Consider the following 25,547-nt stretch of genomic DNA (forward strand, 5'->3'; position numbering starts at 1 on the left):
TTCTCGATAGACGACCTCACGGTGATAAGAAACTTTAAAAATAATAATTTCGAATTAAATTTATTTACAATGCTATTGTTTTTAATAATCAAAAATAATTTTGTTTGTCGTAGTGGGTATCGGAGTATTTTACAATAACAGAAAACGAGTATAATAATAAGTTTCACCGAGTCAATATGCAATACTATCATAGGCGAATCTACAGGGTGTGCCTGGTGTGCCAGTGCACACCCTGCGACTCTTAAAAACCTGTGAAGAGCCCATTATACTCATTTCAGTTACAATGGTATTGAGTAATAAGTCTAAACATTAAACAATTTGTTTTTAATTTTAATACATTTTTATGGGTACAAATATTGCCAATAAATATTATAGTGATAAAAATAGTTGATAAATGATCAGCAATATTTTCAAGAAAAGAAAAAAACATGCCTGTTTATTTATAGCACGGCTATAGTCGTAATTTATTGCCATAATCATAGTTGTTTTATGTAATTTAATTTTACCAGTAATTATCATTTTTATAGTTATTGACATTTGACAAAATGAAAAATACTTTATTTCGTATTTCGTATTAACATTTAACATAGAAGTATTAAGTATAATATCATGTCACCTATTACTAGATACCAGTTATATTATATATTTCATACAATTCTTTGTTATTAATAATAATAAAAATAAGATGTTATATTAAACTCCCAAGAATTTTAAACATAATTGATTAACAATTTGATTGTTAGTTGTATGTCCAAAAATAATAATTGAGTAACATATATTGAACTTTGCAATAGTGATGGTTTATTAAATTGAAACATTACATGTGTATTTTACAGCATGAAAAATAGCATATAAACTAGGTAATAAAAATTAATCTTAATAATATTATTTAATATTATTAGATACCTAATGTTATTTCAAATGGGAAACATATTCTAAACGTGTGATAACTGAGAGGTATTTTGAACTTCAGAGGGTCTTTTTGAGGTGAAGGCACACCCTGCTATGAATTCCTAGATTCGCCTATGATTACCAATTCTCCACCATACCTATCAAATCACACCCTGCATAAAGACCTACACATGAAAACAATTCAGGAAAAGGCAAACAATTATTATAAACGATTCCACATACGCCTTAACTCTTATCCAAACGTACTTACAAAAAATCTACCTGCATTAAACATTCCTGGTAATCTTCCTCGTCGTCTTAAGAGGACGCTACACCCGCATATGTTGTCTCCGTCGTACAAGTGCGTAACATTGCAAAAACTGTTTCGCGCGGGAAAGAACCGAGTAAGCGACAATTATAACTAAGAAACGAAATTTTCACCACATAAAAAGGAGAATTTTGTCTGTGCAATATCGTTTTAATTTTTTCGATACCAGAACTACAACAAAAGTTATTCATGCTTAAAAAACACAAAATTAATGTTATTTAAAACAATAAGAATTTTTTTTGTGATATCGTAAAAATAAAAACGATATTGCACAGACAAAATTCTCCTTTTTATGTGGTGAAAATTTTGTTTCTTAGTTATAACTGTATCTTTCTCGGTTCTTTTCCTCGCGAAACAGTTTTTGCAATGTTACGCACTTGTAAGACGGAGACAACACATGTGGGTTGCGGGTGTAGCGTCCTCTTAAGCGAAAATGTTTCACAGATCTACTAAACTCTTAATCCAAATAACAAAAAAAAAAAACAATAATTGTACAAAGTAAAATAATTAAAAGATGAAAGTGTCATCGATGGGTGGCTTCTTCATTCAACATTTTCAATTTCCTTTTGTCAATTAGCTGATACTATTATTGTGCATAGATATTATTAATAGAAAAAAGTAATTTAATTGATAACTAAAATGCTGAACCAAAGGTTTAAAGGTGTGGATTGCATAAGTTCACACTTGGAAAATATAGAGCCAATATCCTACCACTGGCCAGACCAAGCATAGGCATTAATTATAATAAGTCATGTACTTCCTCATGCGTATTTTATTTAATTGTACTACCTATGACACTATGACAGTATGACATATTTGTGTTTATAACTAGTAGTAATAATACCAAAGAATTAAAATGATTTTTTTATAAGACTGTAGTAAATACTGTGTTCATTGTTTTATTTTGTCCAAAATAAAAATTTCAAACAGAAATAACATACGCAATTTCTTTATCGAGACAAAAAATAGTGATTTGCTCACATAGTTAATTTATTTTGTGGAGGAATAGAATGTAATTTATGCATGGCCTGATCTCATAAATATTGGCTTCTTATTGGCTCTACCTAGAACAGATGTTCAGTAATTTAATAGTTACACAATATAATTAAAACAGAGGCTTAGGATTTGGATAAGTTGAGAGTATTAAATTACTACAATAAAATAAAATTCAGTTAATATAAAATGTTCATATATTATATTTTGTTCTACAATTGTAACTAACTCGGTTCATTCATCTTTAATCATAAAACCAATAATCTTTGTTTTGTTTTTTCTTAATTTTTGTACAAAGTAATAATATAATCATAATTGATTTCCTGTGTATTTAGCACAATTGAAATCTTGTTTTTTAAATATAATTTAAACTTATAATTTAAGTCGGGTATAAATGTATAATAATAGTGATATATAAATATTATTAAACCTTAACTCTCTATATAACAGCATAATTGATAGGCTACACACACACACACACACACATATATATATATATGTATATGTATATAATGTATGTAATTATTTATATTTAATTTACTATATAATATCAATATTTTTTTATTTAGTTTATAATTATCAAGAAAAGCGCACCAGAAAAAAAATAACATAAAAGAAAATTGAACAAAAATTAAAGAGTGAAAAATGTTGAAAGTAATACATTTTTTAATTATAATATAAAAAGAAAAAATAATAATGATTGTCAGTGGTATTATTATTTTTTTTTTTTATACATCTAGAACAAGATTTTAGTTTTATGTTCATACAATAAAAATAAACTGTGGTAAGCGACACAAGACGAAAACAAATTAATAATTATAATTAAAATTAATATAAGTCATACAATGTAAAAAATAAAAAAACAAATTGGTGTTCATAATTGTCACGGTACTACAGACTAATTGACTCAACAATATTATATATTTATATATAAAAAAAATTATTATTCTCTTAGGTTTCATTTAAAACCAAAAAAACACTTTACATAACAAATTTATGGTAAATATTTTTTTTTGCTTGGTAGGTATTACACACATTTAAAAAATATTCTTCATTTTGTTGTATAAAAATAAAAAATTGGGCACCGAATAATAATTGAAAACAATATTATGAAACTACCTGTCAAACACACACGGACATAATCATTATTGCATTTGGATTGGTATTAAAAATTGTTTTGAAAATTTTTACAAGAAAAAAATCATGATCAGGCTGAATACTAGTGGCAAAGCACACAGAAAAAAATTTTTTTTTACTTATATTGTAATAATTTTTATGATTATTATTTATTATGAAATTAAGAATGAAAAATGTTTTTAGTGTGTTTAGCCACTGGGTTTAACATTCAGTCTTGGTATTTTAGAATATCATCGGCAACTACAAATTACTAATAATACAACAGAAAATAGTTTGAATAATATATTATACGTGCATACATACATAAATTATATATTTTTTTTTTATTTTTTTTTTTTTATGTCAACAACACAATAATAATAATAATAATAATAATAATAATAATAATAATAGTAATAATAATTTTACAGACCAAACTGGTTATAATTTAAACAATTCTAAATGTATATAATATATTTATATATAATAATGATTATTATTATTTGTTCAAAAGCATATTATTATTTACAATAAATAAATTATTTAATTTTTTTGGGCACATTAAAAAAAAAAAAAAACCTTAAGTAATTATTATATTTGCTTTTTTTATTAATACATAATCATTAGAAAACCATCACAGGTGGTTCCTTACTGAAACCTTAAACAAACTTGTAGCTTGTATGGTAAAATTGCTGTTATGGCAACAAAAACAAAAATAAAACAATATAACAAATAAGAAGAAAATCATCAGGGAGCCACTCGCTTTGGAAACGTATGCAAGAATAACTAGTTGAGATCAAACGAGGTTGTTCCCCCATGGGTATTTGTTTTCTTTTTTTTAAATTTTCAATATCATTTCACATAGTTAAGTATTTTCATTTGCTGACCATCACTTGGTAACTTGGGTTAATTATTTTGGTGACATGTTCACAAATAAGATGACAACCTGTTTAATGTGTAAGGTAATTGAATAATTACTACTCGGTACCTCTTTCAAAACACACTTTACAATTACTTTTATTACAATATTGTACCAGGTAAAGGAAAATACAGACGACAATTATTAATGTATTGTTGACATCCTATCAATCAATACTTTAACTCATTGAGTGGTAACAATAGTTTATTGTATGCAAGTTGTACAGTAGAAACAGAGTGGGAAAGAAAAAGAGAAGTAGGAACAAAATGCCATATTTGACATTTACCTTTCTAAATAGTTATAAAGTACAATTTAAATAATATATCTTTCAAATTAGGTTAATAGTAGTTATTTCATACAGCCTCTGTAGCTTTGCCTCAGTACTGGGACTACATATTTTGTATTAGTTATCAAATATATGACTGTTCAACCATAAATAAAATTATTATTGATACTTTAAAAAAATTATATTTAAGAATTAAATTTTACTTATTAACAATAAACTTAAAACATTTTTAAGACGGACAATTTTGATTTAAGCTACACTGGCCATAGAGCAACTTTCATAACAATGTGATCAAGTTTATAGTAAATATCACAGGCATTAAATATCGATCTAGGTCAAGGCGTCAATGTTTAATGCAGTACTATAGAATGCTTAATGAGCATCAAGGAAATCAAAGTTAAAATCACCAAATGTCTGTTGCTTGTTATTAAAACCATTCTTACTATCATTAGCGAGTGGCTGATCGAGGAAATCAAAATTGAAATCACTTGGACTAAATGAGTTACGGGACGATAATCCATTGTTGGTATTTAGCATAGTTGTTGGATTTGCAACAGGTGCAGGTTGCATTGTTGTGCTTGTCTGCTGGTACTGCTGCTGATGTGGGTTTGCTCCATAACCAGAACCCATGTTACGCTGATATGGATTTCCAGTATTCATTGTTGCTTGCTGTTGTTGCTGTAGGGTGAATGACTGTTGTTGCTGTGCTCGCATCATGGACGGGTGCTGCTGAGGTTGAGGTTGTTGTTGTTGTTGATGATGATGTTGTGGATGTTGAGAATGTTGTGGGTGTTGTGGATGTGATGGATGCTGAGGTGGTTGTTGTTGTTGTTGTTGTTGTTGTTGTGGTTGCTGAGGAACCATCTGTGCATTAGTAGTCATACGACTCTGGCCTCCTCCACCCATTTTAACATTCATTGCTTGGGACATCTGAAGATTTACTGACATCTGAAAATATGGTTAAAATTATCATTCATTTTAATCAAGATTATATTGTTATCTTTATGGGTAAAAGTTTTGAATTTTGTTACCGGTTTTAATGTTTTTATACATAAAGATAAAGTTTTATTTATTTATTATAATTGTTTTTTTTTTTTTTTTAGGAGTGGATAGATATATTTTAACATTAATTACTTGATTATTTTGTGACTGCATACTAATATTGGCATGTTGTTGCTGGGCCATAGTTTGCTGCCCATTACCCATTCTAGCAGACATGTGCTGCATTTGCCCAGCCATCAAGTGAATATTGTTTTGTCCTGTTTGGCAAGTGTTAATATTCGGATTAGCACCACCATAACCTGCACCAATATTGTTTACTGGAGTGTTTCCAGCTTGATTTAAATTGCCAACTACAAAAAAATATGAGTATTAGAAAAGACAAATAATAAAAATAGTATTATAGACAAGTAACGACAAAAATAATATATTAGTAATTACTTGAAGCTTGGGAAACTGTGGGTCTAAATTGATGTTGTTGGTGCTGGTGAGGTTGTGGTTGTTGTTGATGTGGTTGTTGTTGGTGCTGCTGTTGTTGATGTTGGTGTTGCTGCTGTTGTTGATGTTGTTGTTGTTGTCTTGCAGCTAACAGTTGTTGCCAATCACTGTTAAATGCTTCTGAACTCGGCGTGACATTTGGTGGTCGTTGAAGATTCCCTGAGCCTGGATACATCATATTTCTTTGAACTGATGACATATTACGATCATAGCCACCAGCCATTTGACTACCACCACCAGTATTAGCCATTTGTGATCGTAGCATAGGCCCTAAAATGAAAATGAATATTAATTTATATTCAAATAATTTTTAAAAAACAAAGTGTTTTCTTACCCGAAGGTGGAATAGGTTGTTGTTGTATAGGTCGCCTAGATTGGGCACCTTGTGGTAAAGACTGCCGAGCTGATGGCATGTATCCTTGTGCAGGAAACTGGGTTTGGCACATACCCATATTTTGGGCAACATTTAGTTTGTATTCAGGAGGAGGTGGTCGACATCCACCAGGACCCATCATATTCATCTGGTTCTAAATGCATACAAGAATGTAAATTAAATACAAGTAATGTTTGAACAATAGTAATTTATAAAAATAATCAATGTATACATACAGGTGTCCTATTCATGTGCTGAGGTAACATACTGTGATGCTCATTATTTATATTGGGCTGCTGTACATTAGTTGGTGGTCGAATATTGGTTGGACTGGCTCCTGCACTGAGCAGTCTAGCACGCTGTTGTGAGAATGTCATACTTTGCGACTGGGTCATATGCATATAGGACTGTTGCCCATTGTCTCCGCAATTGGAATTATAATATTGCTGCATGGATGCACCACAATTTGGTGCTGTTGTCGAAGCGACTGAAGCACTGGTCATAAGTCTGTCTTGGATGGCCTGTCCTTGACCAAAAGTCTACAAAAATAACATGATTAGTGTCTCAAAAATGATATCATGGCACAGTTAAATCATATGTTATAATAATAAATTAATAACTAAAATCATTAATGCAATTTTTATTATACACGGACATTTGGAATGTAAAATTAAAATTAAATTTAAACATACATCACAGAATGTTGTTTTAATGCGTCTTGACGAACATATTGAACATATTATCAAAAATGATAACTTTTAAACGAAAACCAAGATACAAGCAATAGCCACACTATCACAATTTCATTGAACAGCTTAAAAAAATCTACAATATGTCAAAAGTCAACATTAATTCAAATTTTATGAATTAATAGTTTTGAACTGCAACAATGTCCTGTTGAAACACACAAGGAAAACAGTGTCAAACGTTTCGATTTACCTAATAGAAGTTTACCAATCATCCGTAAATAATTGAATGGGGCGAGGTTTAATGGTCCTCTTATAATTAGTTTTCATTTTAAACTAATCGTATGCTATGTGGTGCGTTATTAAAAAATATAAAAGGAAGAATAATAATAACAACGTTCTAAATTACGCCACGTACCAAGTACGTAAGCGATATTACTGAAACAATATTGTTATTTGTTTCAGTGATTATTATTTATTACTCGATAAAAACAATATAATATAATATGCGTAATGTTAACCTAGAAGTTCGAAAAAAGAAAATACAATAAAACATAATAAAACATAATAATAATATATTATAAAATTATTACTATTATGATACACAACGACCGAATACTGCAAATTGCAATAATCGCCGTTATTCCATTATTGTTACTATTACCCGCGTTTACGTTAAAACAAACCGGAAACATTTTTTTTGAGTTTTTATCCTTAGGGCGAGATACAATATAATATTGTATGTTTTATAAGGATAAAAACTCAAAAAAAATGTTTCCGGTTTGTTTTAACGTAAACGCGGGTAATAGTAACAATAATGGAATAACGGCGAGGCGGGAAATGAGAGCGAACGACGACGAACGCCACTATCAGGTTCCTCAATAAAATGCGTTTTCGATCCAAAACACGCGCGCGTTTTTTTAATGGCACCGATCGCCACACCACATCAAGGACAAGAATAGAAAATTATTTTTTTGTATTGCACACCTGTGGGAATAAATAAAAGATGGAAAAAAAATAAGCATCGGTATAGGTTTTGATACTCCGCCGGATAATTATCCTTGAATGTCGCTATTAATTTATGTCAACGAATGAGTGGTGTTGGTGTTAGGTAGAACGACGATTTTCGACCGACAGTTTTATAAAATTATTTTTTTAATCGCGTGTATAATTTTTTTCCTGAACGCAATAGCAAATGGTAGCCGCGTTATTATAATAAATAAATGCAGGAAGTCGACATTGTCTTGCATAATAAGCCATAGACGGTTGTGGAGGTAGAGGTGGTGGTAGTGGTGGTGGTGGTGGTGGTGACGGTACCCGCGCGTGTATACACCGCGCGCGTTACAAATATTACACTGTTGCCAACACACACCATCCGCCACCACTCGGATGACACTTGGATTTAATTAAAAAACCATTATGAACACAGGCATGACCCCCGCGCTAGTCTTGTCCTGTACGTAGTAAATACGCGTGTTATACTGGGTTTTGATAGGCTTAAAATGGCAAATGCACACACGCGTAGGCGACACGGCGGCCGTTGGGCCAGAGGTTTTTTCTACAGTAATATTCATTTTTTTAACGTCCAAACTATTTAGGCCAAAATAATTAAGCTAATAATAATAATCCTCATCGAACTATAGGACTATACAATGCGAGGTACGACGGGAGAGAGAGAAAACGAAATACCGTATAGCCGAGTACCCCCTCCCGTCGAATTACGTTCTCCTACTGTCAATGGTGTCGAAGTCACGATGACGGCGACAGCGAAGCGATATTAGACATTAGCACGGCTGAAACGTGAACTATTTTTTCTCTCTCGCACGTTGGATAACTGCTGTTACTTCATCTGAGAGGAGAAAGCCAACACAGGAAGTGGACTAGAAGAAAAAATAATACACCACATAGCGTACACACAAATAACATCGTATGATCCGTCGTACTCAACATTACCTCGTATGCCCGGCATACACAACACACGCGTACGCCAATAAACTTTGGATATTATGGAATATATGGTCAGCTGAGGAGTGAGATGAGTGTACAGTGTACGGTGGTAGAGGATGTGGGAGAGAGGCAAAACGAGAGAAACGCGTGTGGATTAAAAAGGTATACGACGGATACACACAGCGTTTCGCCCACTCAAACCTCCGCGATGTTATATCGATAATAATGACTTTCGAGTGGATAACACAGCACAACACACCGTACACGAACAAAACAATAATATTATTATATAATGTACACATGGACCACATCTCGAACGAAAAGTTTACCTAATAGAATTATACGACAACGACAAAATATGATCTAATCGTTTTCGTAGTGGACAGAAATATAATATTACCATAGTCTACACCACTTGTTATACTGTACTAAATCTAGACGGCGTTAAAGAGTATTTACAGACGGTCGTAGGATTTTATTTACGAAAAATTGATAGACATGGTCCAAAGGCTGATGAGTTAGCAATCGAAATATAATAACTTCGACGAATAGTATAATATATATATATTAAGGAAATATCGTTGAAAATGGTTAAGAGGACGCACACAAGTGTTGTGATCAATCATCAACAAGATTAAATATTGTGTAAACATTTTTAGCATAGAAAAATTAACTTATTATCAAATTTAAATGATTTGAGTGTTCTTAACACTTTCTCATCGATTTTTATGTTTTAATGTTTAAGTGAGTCATGGATATTTATTACAATTTAAAAATTCTCATAATTCATATAAAAATTAAAAATTCGTGAAAATTTCACGAGAAAATACGGATAATGTTCTTACATTACAATTTTGTTAATCGCTCCGTTATTAAACCCTATAAAGCGAAATTGAAATTTCAGAATACAAATATTGCATGTTGTTTATTAGTAAGACAGAAAGGACACATCACATGAGTGAATTAATTATACATCATTCAGAAGACCGTTTTGTTACCTGTTGTTGGCCTTGTTGACTGATGTGAACTTGTTGAGACTGGGCCATTTGGAACGAGCTGGTTACCACGTCAGGGCTGGCGGCGTTAGGTTGCTGCGGCGACAGGACGCCTGCCGAAGCTGCGCCCGGGGACGGCGTTATCCTGCGTGCCACCGACACAGGATACTGAGGACTTCCGTGACCATTATACTGGTTGTACCGGGACTGTGGCGATTGGAGGGGTTGCTGTTGCTGCTGTTGGGACGTGGGCGGCGGTGGCAACTGTTGTTTCTGTTGCCGCTGCGTCACAGCCGTCGGTTGTTGCTGTTGCTGTTGCTGTTGTTGTTGTTGCTGCTGCTGTTGCGGTTGTTGCTGCTGTTGTTGCTTCATCCTCGGCTTAGGTGGTTCTTGGGGATGATAATAATTGTTGTTCTCCTGCTGTTGCTTTTCCTGCTGTTGTTGCTGCTGATGATACATGGAATTAACGGGTGACATCATGCTGTAACCATTCGGGTTAGGAGTGCCCACAGGAGTGCTAGGCGAATGTATAAAGTCAGGCACGGAACCGGGTGATTGGTAAGGGAAATCATAACCGCACTTATCTGGCCTCTGCTGCTGGTTATTGTGCTGTTCAGCCAACTGTTTTAGCGTCTCGGCGGCTACGCAATTTGAATAATTATTGTTGCCACCGCCCCCACCTCGCTGTTGCTGCTGCTGGTGTTGTTGGTGTTGTTGCTGTTGGTGTACCTGTTGCTGCTGCTGGTGGTGTTGGTCATACGGCGACTTAACCGGTGGCGTACACCTGGCATCGGGTTCTGTCTTTATAGGCCGTTTGTCGCACAGGTCCACCTGGTTGAAGTCGGCCGGTGTGATGCCCTCGCTGTTAAGATCTGATATGATCTCAGTCAGCGTATCCGTATCGACGGCCAATATGGGTTCATTGGTGTCATTATTGATGAACGACAGGTCGTTTAGGTCACCGTCGCCAGGGAAGTCCATCAGGTCCGGTTGCTCTTGCTTGCACTCGTGCATCGTGTGGTCATTCGGTGGGCCAGCCGCCCCCGCTGCACTACCAGGTGGAATCCCCCCGCCACCGGACGCGGTTGGCACTGTATTTCCACCCGCACTGGGGCCCCCACCTGCCGATTGTTTCGTTGTAACGTCGCTCTGCACTGATGTGTTGACCGACGTCAGTGTCAAATTGGTGGAGATCTGAGCATTATGCTGGTGTTCGCTGGTGCTAAACTCAAGTTCCTGCACGATTTTCACGCTGAACTTAGCATTGTTACTCGCGTCATTTTTGGCATGGGGAGATTGTTGCTGCTGCTGTTGTTGTTGTTGCTGCTGAGGACCGCCACCCACTCCATTGTTACCACATGGCGGAATGGGTACGCACTTCGGAGGCGCTGGCATACCATCATGGTATACACCGTCGGACCCATCCATATCTTCACTGGACGGTCTCTTCGTGCCAAATTTCTGCAAAATAGAAAAAATAATTAATTTAAAAACCGATTATAGCTCATATACCTAACACATATAATTTGTGTGTGTGTGTGTACGCGTGCACGTATTGTTCAGGAAAAATACTGTACGATGATAAAAGTTCGAAAGTTTTTTCTTGCTATTTGGCAGTTCCGGAACGTGACACAAAGGACATATACTACTATTATTCTATTATAATATTAGGTATAGCGCAATACACTACTTTCACCGTGTCGAGCGCAGTGGTCGTCATCGGGGGAGTGAAGACGACGACGTATCGTTTTCTATACGAATGTTGTAATTACATATGCATATGCGTATAATATACAAAACCTTAACCCCGTAATTAAATTCATCAATGTTTTTGTCGTCAAGATTTGTATATGTAAATTTATATATTTATATTGTGGACGAAGAGTGAGATTTAATTCATGATTGAGGATTGAGGAATTATGCAAAACGTCAAAGAATGTTGGCCTACTTTTTGTCACTAGCCTAATACACCGTTCCCGCGCAATCGTATACAAGATGTATTTCAATTGAATGTCGAAACGCCGCGCCGGTGTGGCAAATGGCCACTATCGTAGACAACAGTTAGGTATACCAGCAGACATAACATTTGGCTTATGTTTTAAGACAAATATTATTCTTGATTAAATGTTACATTTTTTCCCGCATCACTCGTTTAACCACTCATAAACTATGTTTAGATAGACAATATTGAGTTACTAGGCAAACACACCGGAGGACGATTGTCTTATAATTATACTAATAGCATACCGGTAGCACCAGAGCTGTTAAACGGTCATCAACCTGCACCGAGAACAGTGAGGCAGCAGTGGTGGTGGCGGTGGCCGCTTACACACTATTTTTTTTCTAGTGCCAATTGCTTATAGTTGCCTTCATATTATCTCTGAACGAAAATAACAAACCACGAAAAATCCTGATAAAACGAAGAAAATCTTTAATTTTGCTTTTATTTGATATAGAAATTACTAACATTTTGGGATAAAAAATAATTTAAGCGTATTTTAATATTTAAATAACGTATATGTATTATTATACTATAATTTTCTATTGTGGATTAAACGGAGTGTGACTTAATATATCGATCATAATTTTGGTGAGAACTTTTTTGCACGCAAACATTTTTCAGCGCCAAACGAACCGCGGTACCGCCAGTCATGTCAATTATAGCATTGTCTATATGAATACTAATGTAGATAATCAATGGTTAAAAGTATACCCGATAATTCAGATTAAGTATTTTTCTCTCACACACAATTGCATGTAATATATAATATATATTTTATCGAAAACAAAGTAGGTCATATACGGTAAGAATTGGCATATTTACTCGGACACACATACACGCCAAGTATGACCGTTACCCCGCTGGAAGGTTCGTTTTTTTATTTTTAGCGTGGATATTTCATAAGACGATGTTATTATAAATACACGTTTTAAGCATGTGTAATAATCGTCGCGAATGACGCGCGCCACACACACACACAACCATATATTTTATAGTGTATATAATATAATATATAATATATAAATATATATTATACGTATATTGTATATACACACATTCACTATATCATGTACTATATATATAGTAACGCCGGGCAGAGGGTTAATCAATACCGGTCGACGGAGGCGGCGGAGTTTTCCGTCTTTATGTATATACGGCGGCGGTGGCGTCGTCGCCGTCGTCCGTCTGTTCGTCCAACCCCACTCACCCTGCGAGCGACCGCGCGTGTGCATATATATATATATATATATATATATACATAGGCCTGACAGGACGAAATCCTGTTCACGTATATAATATTTTGCTACAACGAATATTATTTTTCGTCTGCTGTAAACGTAATAATTGAGTCTCCACCATATATTCCTACTCCGTTAGCTATTGAAAAGATCTTACATAGATAATCAGGCCAAAAAACGATTGATGTATCACACGATTTATTAATATTTTGTCCGGTCTCGAGGGATCAATATCGCATCGTATACCAAAAATATATTATCATATTATACAACACACCATTACACGACGGTGACGCCTTTTTGTTGGTGTACTCATGAATTTCCCTATACTATTTTCCAAACATGTTTTCGCAGAAAATCTATTAAAACTTAATAAAAAAACGACTAGAGCTTTGCAGTTTATACACGCGGCACCACACGTGTGGCGTCATGTGGTCCGTCCGGCGTCGTCGTCGTTTCTCGCGGGACAGCGCAAGCGTCTTGTGCGCATTGGCCGTGTGTCGACGTCTCCTATAACCACCGCCACTACCCCCCTACCAACACGCGACGCCACATATCGCTGCCGAGACAACCACCCCGCCGCCGGACCAACCATAACTGTTGCCTACACGGCGCGCCGTCCAATTACGCATATTGACGCTGCCGCCACTTATTCAACGGCGGCGAAGGGCTAAGGGCAAGAGAGATTGCGTCAGGGAGAGGACACGCTGGCGCACTAGCCATCGGTTTACTTTCGCGCGACCGTGAAACGTTAAAAAAAAATGCGATAATTAGTCGAAATCAATCGACGCTAAGAGGGAGTAGGGAAAAAACGAATGACGAAAAACAAATATCAGAGAAATTTGACGTTTTTAGTTGGAAAACAGGTTCTTAACGATTTTGTCAGTTTTTATACTACGCGCACCTGCAGCAGGATATTTTTCTGTCGTTCATAATTGTAAATATTATCACCGTTGGCCAATTTTTCGATTCCAATACTTGATGGACTATATCTTATTCAATATACATAGCAGCTTCACACACAATGTACATTAATTTATGGAATTATGTTTATAGCACCCACCTACACCAGAAGAGTTGAGATTACAAATCACACATGTACGTCATCCAAATGATGCGATAAGTAGAAGTAATTGAAATATTTTAAACAAAAAAATATATAAAAATAAATTACTAATTGTAAGAAAAAAGCTCTATAAAGATCAAAATATCTATTAAATTATCAAAGTATTAAACTAAACTTCTATCAAAGGAAGAAAAAAATTGATTACGTAAGTAGTAAATGCATATATATATAGATCAATACAAATATAACATTTAATCTATTGACAAAATGTAACAAATCAATTAACATACATATTCATGCATGGTGAGCGACTAGTTATAGTTAATATAATGTTACCCGCAGACTATATATCATTTTAAAACACCATAACTAAAGTCTATTCCATAAGTGAACGTTAATAAAAAATATATTCACTCAACGCATAGTATGATGATGTTATATAATGAGCCATTTGGTTATAAATGGATATTCTTTAGAATTGTCATATTTTTTTAATTGCATATACGATGAAACTTCTTTCTTTCTATTCAAGTAATATAAGTTAGGTCTTGGCAAGTGCTGTTCCTGACAGTATTTGAAATTAATTGACCATTATTACAATATAAAAAAAACTTAAATAAAATGTAATGAACAAATTGAAAAAAGGGTAAAAAGAAAAGAATCTGAAGAAAATGGTTTCGGTGGAAAAATTAGTTTTGCCATAGAACGTCGTTCATCGAATAAATGCTTATTCAAGTTTCTTTGAACTACGTACACCAGTACACCACACGAAAATATTACCTACTATAATATCTAATATAGATCGAAACATTAACACGCAGGGAATATTGAAATATTCTGATATTCATCAAAAAATTTCGATATTCACACAATACTACATAATTATTAATAAACAATAATAAAGAAATTTTAGTAAAAGCGACCATTTTATTTGATCACCTCTGTTCTCGGTATATATTTTGCTTTTCAATGAGTATTAACCAGTTGTGTGCAATTAGAAACATGTGTACTTTACAAATACCAAAACCAAATATGAAATAAAAAAATAGATGTCTGTCAAATGCTAATTGAATTGGTGGGTATACAGAAATCAATAGAACAATGTAATAACGAAATTGTTGATTAGTTTTGACTTTTTTATTTATAATATAACTTACTAAAAGTAGTTGTTATTACATTTTTTTTCTCAATATATAATATTGTTACTAAGATAATTTATACTATAAGGAAAGACATTAAAAAGTCTCCAAAATGAAACAATTTTAATTGGCCAATAATTTAGGTACCTAAGTTTTATTTAATAAATATTTGAAAAATGTATTTTTAAAATCAAAAATATAAACCTTTAAATTATTATTTAATTGAAATATTTGATAAAATGTGATTAAAAAAAAAAATATACAATATATTAGAATCAAGTAACTAGGACTCCTAGGAAATGGATGATAATATTCAACTAGGTAGTTTAAACTGAAAAAAATTAACCTACAACGGTAACGGAGGCAGCAGCAGCAAACATCAGCGATAAATAGAAATAGGATTAAGATAACATACAGGAGAAAGGTATCTGCGCAATATGCTCAATGCGCGTACGAGGCGATATAAATTTCTTAGTAGGTACATACATAATATTATACCGTTAACTTGTTTCTGGTCGTTAAAATCTAATACGATTAAACGAATAATACCGTAATGAAGTACATTATTTACATCCTACCATATCATTCAAGAATCAAGGATGATACAAATTAATAATATTTAATACTAAGTAATAATTATTGACTACCTACAACTACAGCTATGGAAAACCTTATAAGATTTAACTCCAAATAATAATATTAAAATAATTAATAAACACGATAGGAAACTTAGTATTAGAAATATAATATAGCCATACAGATATTCAATAGGTATTTACTATCATATTGGTCAGCAATTATTATTAGCGTTTTGCCATTTTCGCAGGATTATATTTTCGTAGGCTGTTTATATAATGATGCATAATTGTTTATAAAAAAAAGCTTCGTTCGTTACTATCTATACAATTGAGGAAAAATGAGAATTAATGCCAGTTTATTATTTAAAACTACAACTGAACATTATATATCGATAAAGTTTCCAACATAATTTGCATTTAATATCGATTACATTAAAGAAGTTGATACTTATAGAAAACCATGCTTATCAGACCGCAATTTAAATCTTAAGAGCTAAAGGGGATTTATCGAGGCTACTTTTAATCCTCTAAACATTCTTAATGTTTCTATATACGTTTTAAAATAATTATTTCATACTCCCGCGCATGTTGTTTTCTATGCTAATACGTACCTACCTACTATATAATAATTAATAATAATTGAGTTACGACAGATAATCCGTTCCTTAAATAGTAACACTAGAGTACTGTCAAAACTCAATACATGCATAAGATACACTTTTTACAGAAATCTACAGTTTTCGTGTACGAAAATAAATCCTCAACTATTGTGGCATTGCGTGAGTGAAATTTACGATTAAACGATATCGCTTGAAAATACTATATTTGTGGGGATGACGAGAACGGGGATGGTAAGTGCACTACTATACTAGTAAAGTAGGTATCATTGAGAGGAGCCGTCACCGCACCACCGAGTGGCTTTTCGCGTTCAACAGGGAGGGAGAGCACGCTCGAAAATATATTATATAATATATTATACAGACAAGTACAAAGGTTAACACAATAATTGTATCTCTCAAACGGGTACTTAAAACAGCTACCACCTACCATATACCTTACACGGTCAATTGAAAAAAATTTAAAAATAAGCATATGTATGACAATGTAATATTTGTTTTCGTTCAAAAGTCAGACGCAATATTTTTTATAACATTCTGCGTCGACGCATCACCACCAACGTCAACATTTCGAATCATATACCCATTTAAGTAGTATATAACATATATTGTTAATATTTAAACGAAAATCGTATGTAAAATTACAAAATTCGTTATTTTCTCTTCCAAACACCGTTCAGTTATTGTCTTTTAACCTCGGACTGTTTGAACACAATTGCGACACTTCCCCACCATCCCCGCGTGCCACAATCGTCACACAGTTTCGTGTATAATATTATGAATGTGTCGCAACTTCGGCCGCAGCGCGCAACGTAATTTCGTTTCATTTTTAAATCCATAGTAATTTATATAATGCGCGCACACTTGTGTACATATTATATTGTAAGCCGTAATATCTATAATATGATATTATTAAATTATTTCTAATTGAAATTTGGCGAAACGCTACACTACGGCTGGGGATAACGGAATTTATCTTTTATAGTGTCTATTGCGTCCGAGAAAAACAAAAAAATTATCATCGACTGGGAGCACCTGTCTTGTCAATATTTGTTAACTAAATGAACAATTATTATAATATTATTATAAATATATTATTATTATTCCTTCTTCTAGAAATTTCATATTATTATTATTACGGGGGCTTGTTGAATGCACAGTGCACACTGCACACCCAGCCAGACGGACAGACAGAAAACGACGGTGGTGACGAATAACAATAAAAATGAACACTGCTTTATTGCATTATATTGAAGGGGATGTGTGGCAGAGAATGAGCTGCAGCTGCGGATATTCAATATTGGCACCCTTTGACCCCCACCTATTAACGAGGATAATAAGTGTGCACACAGAATGCTGCCGACGATGAAACGGGTTGTCTCGCTCACGATCGCTCTGTATACCGTGGTCGGCGACGGTCCCCTTCCCGTCGGCGTATTTTATATACGGAGAGAGCGCCGCGCGCGCACGCACACAAGACTACTATAGGTACAGTACGCACGCCATAATATATAATAATAATAATAACTCACACACACACATACGCGCGCTCGCGTACGCATAATATATTATAACGACGACAGAGGGAATGCACAATGCACATACACACGCGCACGCGCAGATATTATATAGTACAACCTCTTCACCACCAAAGTCCGAAGAGGGTACCTAATATAATATTATACTATTATTTTATTTTACAAGGTAAAACCTCATACCGACATGGTAGAAGAAAAACATTTCAAAAAACCGACCGACCATCTCCGTCATATTTTGTTGTTTAACCGTACGACAGCCGTTACTTGAGTTGCAGGTTATGGAGTATAATTTTAGGCATCGTATAATTTAGTCATCTACCTTCGTACGTATTTCAACCCGGCTTGGACGGTTTGATTATAACGAAAATCGACAGATTTCGATGCATATTTTATTATGGTTCATATATTTATTTCGATACACCTAAACTATAGGCGGTGCAACTGTGCAAAGGATACGGATGACAAAAAATGCTTAGAAGCAAAAATACGCAACATAAAATACTAGATTTGAATTAATTGTATCAAAGAAATTTGTTACTAGCTGGCTTATTTATCGATAATGCAAAACAAACATGGGAATAATAGAAGTCCCGTACCCTAATATTATAATTTATTATCGTTATATATATAAAACGTATGAAGCGTTAAACGTGACCCACTAGCAAGCATTGAGTAGAAAAAATAAAATTAAAAACCGTTTTCAATTCGATCCAAGCCGAATATTGGTAGCAATAGTTATTGTATTTTCTAACGCGATCGCCTGCTTTACGCACACGATGACGGCAGCGACGCCCGCGACGTCATCGGTACTACAACGGTCGTTCGGCTAAACAACTCCGCGGCGGCGATATCATCGCGAAACACCGTTATCGCCGCGCCAATACATTTGTGTACATGATAATATTATACACGAGATTCACCGACCCCGTGGAAATCGTCAGAAACGCACAGATAAACGTTAGAAAAAAAAACCTCAATTATTACGATATTATATTATAATAATTAAAAAAAACATTTCAAATAATCGCTATAAATGATTCTAACCTCTATTGACGCAAATTTCAAAGTAAAATATGATAGGTATTAGTTGAAAATATAACAAAAATGAACGAACGTATCTGACAAACAAAGGCCAAAGAGTAACGAAGTTATGTTAAATGTAATTATTATAATTACTAGTACATATTATATATATTCCTACGAAATCGTGAAAATTAATTTTTTAAATCATACTCTTTTCCGGGCAACTGTTCAGTTATGCTTTCTCCGAAAACAACTGTTGTTTAAGTGCAATACATTCGTTAATAGTACACCTGACACCGTTAATAATAATAATAGTGATAGCCATTCTAGAAACAATCCGTACGAAAAATTAGTTCATCCCCAACAAAATATGAAGTATGAAGACTCACCAAACAATTCAATTTAAAATAATTTTTACTTTAATGAAACTCTATCATCCACTTGCATGTTCCTACCGCTGCATTAAATGTATTCGTCTAGACGCTACTATGCATAAAGAGTACCTACTATCCCAATTGCATGTGTACCTCATAAGATGCATTTTACATATTATATTTTAATCTTTCGTAGAGTTCAAATAATTCAATAAACTATAAAACGATTATATATATTTAATTAATGAAAAAAAAAATAGTTTATGATAATAATATCATAATAAGAGAATATAAATGGTTTATTACACAGTTAAAATTAATATTCCAAAATTAAAATTATTATTTATTAGGTGGTAATAAATAATTATTTATCATTTTAATCAAAATAAATTCTAATGAAGATTTAAGATGCGGAAACGAGACAAAGTTCAATCTTGAATATATAACCGAAATATTATTTTAATTTAATAAAACATCCAATTTTAAATTTTAAAGAAATATAATTTATTTTATTTTATTTTATAATATATTTATAGTGTTAGTTAATATTTCTTAAATATCTATTTAATGTTCATACGTTAGTAAATAGACATTCAATCCAAACTTTATTGGAATAAAAAAATGACATGGTCCACGATTGCAGGCTGTGCAGCATGCAATAAAAAGTGGAGTTTAAAATGCGTATATTACCACATTACAAACCACCTATCTGCATATAATGATTTGTTAAGTATTCTTAGAATACGCACGACAGGATAAAAACAATTTTGTTTCTTGTAACTATATTTTTTAATTATTTCTGTTTGAATAATATCTATAAAAATATCTAAATGGCTATAAATGTTTATTTTATTTATACGGATTATTGAAATTCTGTCATACTAAAAACAAATTCCTTGTAGGTATAGGTATAACGTCGAAATATATAATAAAATATACATATTCTTTTCACGCAATTGATCACCAGCAGAGCATTAAATTATTTTTGTTAAATAGAATCTATTTTTATCAATTCGATTTAAAAATGAAAACATCAATAAATCAATGTCAAAGAAAAAAAATATTTAGATTTTATAAAATACAAAACTACATTTTGAATTGAATAGACTTTAAAAGTCTATTACATATACTCATTGATTGGAAATTAAATATTGGCATAATAATAAATTAAATGACATAACAACAGTGAACATATTTTTTCTATACGTAAAAAAGATAATTTTACCCCACATTCCTGCCTACTAAGTAACTCATTTGTTGGAAATTATTTTTAAAGATGTTTTCTTTTACTCAATGGTCATTAAAAATTTGTTTGGTCAAAATGAATCGAAACACATCTTATATAATGCATATGTATAAATATACGTGATAACCACTACAACCTCAGTCTACATCTTTCACATCAATCTCCCCTTCAGTCTACATTATTCTCATTTAACAAACCAACAATTTAATTTATGAATCTCCACAAACACACACACACAGACCGTATAGATTATATTATACATATTATATATAGCTGATAAGACAACAGTGACAACATTTTTCTTTGTCGAAGTCACGTTTACGTTTCTGATTAGATTACTACACCGAGAACGGAGGGTATCCGCCGATGGGTCGAGAGGAGGAGGAATAACAGCAGTGACGGCAAGTAAGCATCGGGCATCCTACACTTGTGAATCCGTTTTCAAGGATCACTATAAAAATAAATCACTACACATTTTGGTGAAAAAAAAAACCGATAAGACTAATGACGCCAACGATAATATTATTATCGATCGGGGCCGGTTGCTGGCAACAATCCGTGTTTATGAGAACACAAGACGTATGAACGAGTGTGTCAGATTTTGTTGTAATAATAACACCACAACTACGACGGCAATACACACACTGTAAAAACTAGAAATGAGCTTAGAAATAGCTAGAAATTTCTTTCTATTTCGATCTCGTCATCATCACCTTCGATGAAATTAAGTATAAAAATCTAATGAAGATACGGAGACCTCCAAAAAACTTCTGAAAGAGGCTGACGATTGCGCGATGGAATTAACATAGCCCGACGAAGAATGATGACATAGTGTCCCGAATTGAACAACAAAGACGGGCCTATGTCACAATAATGCTCGCGTTCTGGCTACCGTCGTAATAAGTACAACCGTATCTGCAACGACATAATGATATATTGTGTTTAAATATAAGTTTGTGTAACTAACGAAGATACGTGCAAAAATTCGAACGAAAATAACGAAACCAATTTTTTTATTCACCATGTATATTTATCTCATTATTACCAGTGGAATTTTCGACTACGTAGCAAAGCAGGTGAGAAGGGGCAGATAACTCGCGGGATGCTTTGCCGCAGGAGCAGTCTCGCACGGGTCAGACGAGACAATAATATTGAAGCTACACGCCTTGTAGTGTGCGCGCCGCCCGCGTATAATATGTGGTCCGTCCCCGCCAGTCTTCTCCCTCTGCCACCACCGCTTGGCGTTCACCGCAGCGGTGAAGAGAGATTCTCATCCGGTGACGATGCTTAAGAGACGGAGTAGAATACAGGACAACGACGACGACAAAGCGACGGCGAGGGAGTATAATAGCAGCAGAGAGAGGAGAGCATAAGAGAGACGGACGGATGAAAAAAGCAGGTGTTTGACCCGTAAAACATTGACCAATGAACACCAACAAGTGAGAGAGGTGAGAAGGTACACAATTTGACCCTCCCCACTACGAACCGCCACCGATGCAGCGAAAAAGACATACCACACCGGTATATACTACAGAGTCGAGAGCGTATGTGTGTGTGTGGACAAGCCGTGTCGTGTACAGGAGGAGTGCGGCGGCAACAACATCGGCGCACATCCTGTGGCACATATTATTACGATCACGAGCAATCGGCTGGCGCGATCGACTCCCAAGTACACATATTATATTATTAATATTATACACCGCGTCGCTCTACCTACCTACCTACTACCAATACGACACGAGCGCGCAGTACGGCCAACAAAGACAAGACGATAGTGTAATGATTGTGTACTTATTTCCGAAACGCCACTCCAGCCACAGTCTTATAACAAGAAATCACAAAAACCTGACCACCACGCATACAACTTCCGACGGCGGAGGTCGTCGTCGTCATCGAAAGAGGGTGTTATAAATTCGGGGTTGTAAATAAATAGGAACGGTGAGGGAGTTTATAAATAGCGCCGTACAGTTGAGAACCACTGGAACAATATTATATTATGTGATCGTGTACACACACGCCACATATTATATATATTATGTATAATAGTAATAGTAATAATAATAAATAAATTGTACGCGCGCTATACCGAAGCGGACACGGCGGCCGTGGAGGGGTTACGCAAAGAAGTAGTGTGTGTGTAATCTGGTGCCCATGTATAATAGCGGCGGCAGAGTGACGGACGGTAGGAGAGTGATGGAACGAGCCGAACGCGCGCGCGGAGGTTATAATACCGATCCAAAAAACAAAACTGTGCCTGCACTGCGGCGAGGCACGAGCGCTGTTCGTACAGTGTTACCGCGGGCGGCGAACCCAATGATTGTGCACGTGTAGGCGGCGTATACGACAATGCTGGTTGTTATGCGAACACGATAATATTATTATATCATACAATATTATTACATGGAAAATAATATAACAAATAACAATATCCTACCATAATATGGTGCGGTAATATTCTCCGATCGCGCGCGCAGGTGGTCCGGACGCGACGACGGTGCCTACCGTCGTACGTATTATTACAATGATATTTCGTGCGTGCGTACGAGACGATTTTTTTTTTTTGTTCGCGACCACTACGACACCCACCACCACCGGAACATCACATCATCATTATTATTACGTATATGGTATATAATATTATATTCGATGTATGTTATTATGTAAAGAGCATGAATTTTTTTTCAAGAAGAGCTCTGGCTGCTCAAACGTCCGGTGCGCACTAACGCACACGATGAGACCAATTAAAGGAATGAGTAATAAAAGAAGAAAAAATAATATAATAATAATAAACGACCCGCAATGAAGAGGAATGCGAGTGTGTGTGTGTGTGTGTATAAGTGTGTTAATGCGCTTCTCTCGGACAACGACGTATTATTGGAAGGTAAAATTCCAAGGATCGCCCGCGATCTGAGACCCAGGGTCACAATACGCTCGCGCGTGTGTGTCACACGGTTGCCAGTGTATAATAAATGGATGGAGTAGTAATGTTTAAAAATACTTGATGTTTTTATTGGAACCATATTTTTTCGCAGACACAAAATATTAAGCTGATGAATTATTGTAAAAATATATTTTATCATGTAATAATATTATGTCGATGCTCGACGAATACGGTTGAAGACAAATAGTGTTAGGGAGGCAAATGACGATGACTAGTTTTTAAAGTTTCATAGCTGCGCTAGATCAACGATTGTTAAAGTTAATGATTATGAGCTTTAGAAACATATTTAACATCAAAACTATGAAACATATTTATATGACAGTATTGAATATTATTATTATTGAAACGCATTCGTTATTATAAGCTGTCCGTGAGTCTTGACGACTAGTGCGCAATGCATTTACTCCAAGGACGACAATTATTTAGGTATGTGACGTGCCTTACGCTAAAACAAACATCTAGACGCATAATACACATATACGAGCATTGACGTATGTTTCGACAGTCGCGACATAAACACGTCATGGTAAAAACCACCGGCATCAATAGAATTTTCAGAAAAAAAAAAAACGATGAAATATTTGTTTTCGAGTGCATTATACAGTATTGTCGTCGCACACTAAGTCCATCCACTACACGTTACAACATATTAAATTGCTGCAATCAGCTGCTGATGACGTTACCGAGCAAGACGTATGGACTCAATACGATAACGCAGCTCGACCATCATCGACCACCAGTCGTTTTGGATAACACATCTGCCAGTGTTATCAGTGGGTGTCATTATAGGGATTATTAATTATACGAAATGCCATTACGAAAGGCCAAATAAATAATATTTATTTATTATACTATCAAGATTCGAAAAAAAAATGGGCGATAACGTCGGCCTTATCGTAAATGTCGTATTATTGTATGTATTTTGTTAAATAATTTGAGAACAAAATATGAGGTACGCGTGTGTCACGCAGCTGAGCTGTAGGCCGATCTTCTACTAAGTATTTTCAAACATATCAATGATTTATCGAAAATCCCTTATCTTCTTTGGCGAATTGTTTAAAATTAATGTTCATATTGACTATCATTAATCAAACACAATCACCGCATGTACCACAGATCCATCTCTCTTCTCTAGACTTACTACACGGGCACAACACAAATCGAAACCATAGTCGTTTTTCTTTTCAATTTTTATTCCTCACGTCCGGATCAAAGATCACTTCGTAAATAAATATTGTATTATATGCACTTATAGTGACACAGTACACATTTTAACTGTATACACTCTTTTGTAGCGCGTGCGACTTTTAACCTTGTCCGGATTATCGATAACGACCTTCAATAAGATAACAGAAATTTATATGTAATAATAATATTATATACAGCTTACTCATTTATCAGTTTATCGCCGTACGTGCGCTATTCTTGGAGACTTCACGGCAGACGAATAGTTACTATTTAGTATTTTCAACGTTGATTTATTTATTTATATAGTGAGTAATACTAATATTCTGAAATATTCTATAACAAAGATTGGAAAAACTATGAATCTTTGAAATATTTTTATTATTTTCTAAGTGTATCAAAGTTTGTTTTTGAATACTCCACATTTTAATAACCATGAAGGGAGGTAGAGTGAATTGACGAATTCAAAAACTAGCGAATAGCTCCAAATCAACTTGTCTAAACTCAACGGTGAAAACGCGTCTCCGAATGACAAATGACATCAACTTCAACATAATATAGTCATATAC

The 25,547-nt window shown here is 34.4% G+C and overlaps 1 protein-coding gene across 1 annotated transcript in view; it reads right to left on the minus strand.

Moving 5' to 3' along the window:
* Positions 1-2,391: 2,391 nt before the first annotated feature.
* Positions 2,392-25,547, minus strand: part of LOC107168537 (uncharacterized) — a 31,843-nt gene continuing 8,687 nt past the window's right edge. Inside the window, exons 3-8 of the mRNA XM_015517980.2 lie at positions 10,035-11,492; positions 6,640-6,942; positions 6,365-6,557; positions 5,974-6,300; positions 5,668-5,885; positions 2,392-5,481 (exon numbers count right to left, since the gene is read on the minus strand). Of these exons, the coding sequence (XP_015373466.2) occupies positions 4,906-5,481; positions 5,668-5,885; positions 5,974-6,300; positions 6,365-6,557; positions 6,640-6,942; positions 10,035-11,492 (3,075 nt within the window). The 3' untranslated portion in view covers positions 2,392-4,905. The remainder of the gene's footprint in view (positions 5,482-5,667; positions 5,886-5,973; positions 6,301-6,364; positions 6,558-6,639; positions 6,943-10,034; positions 11,493-25,547) is intronic.

The sequence above is a fragment of the Diuraphis noxia genome, unplaced genomic scaffold (genome assembly GCF_037042655.1).
Source record: "Diuraphis noxia isolate RWA-SAM2 unplaced genomic scaffold, SU_Dnox_SAM2 contig0004, whole genome shotgun sequence".
Lineage (NCBI taxonomy): Eukaryota > Metazoa > Arthropoda > Insecta > Hemiptera > Aphididae > Diuraphis > Diuraphis noxia.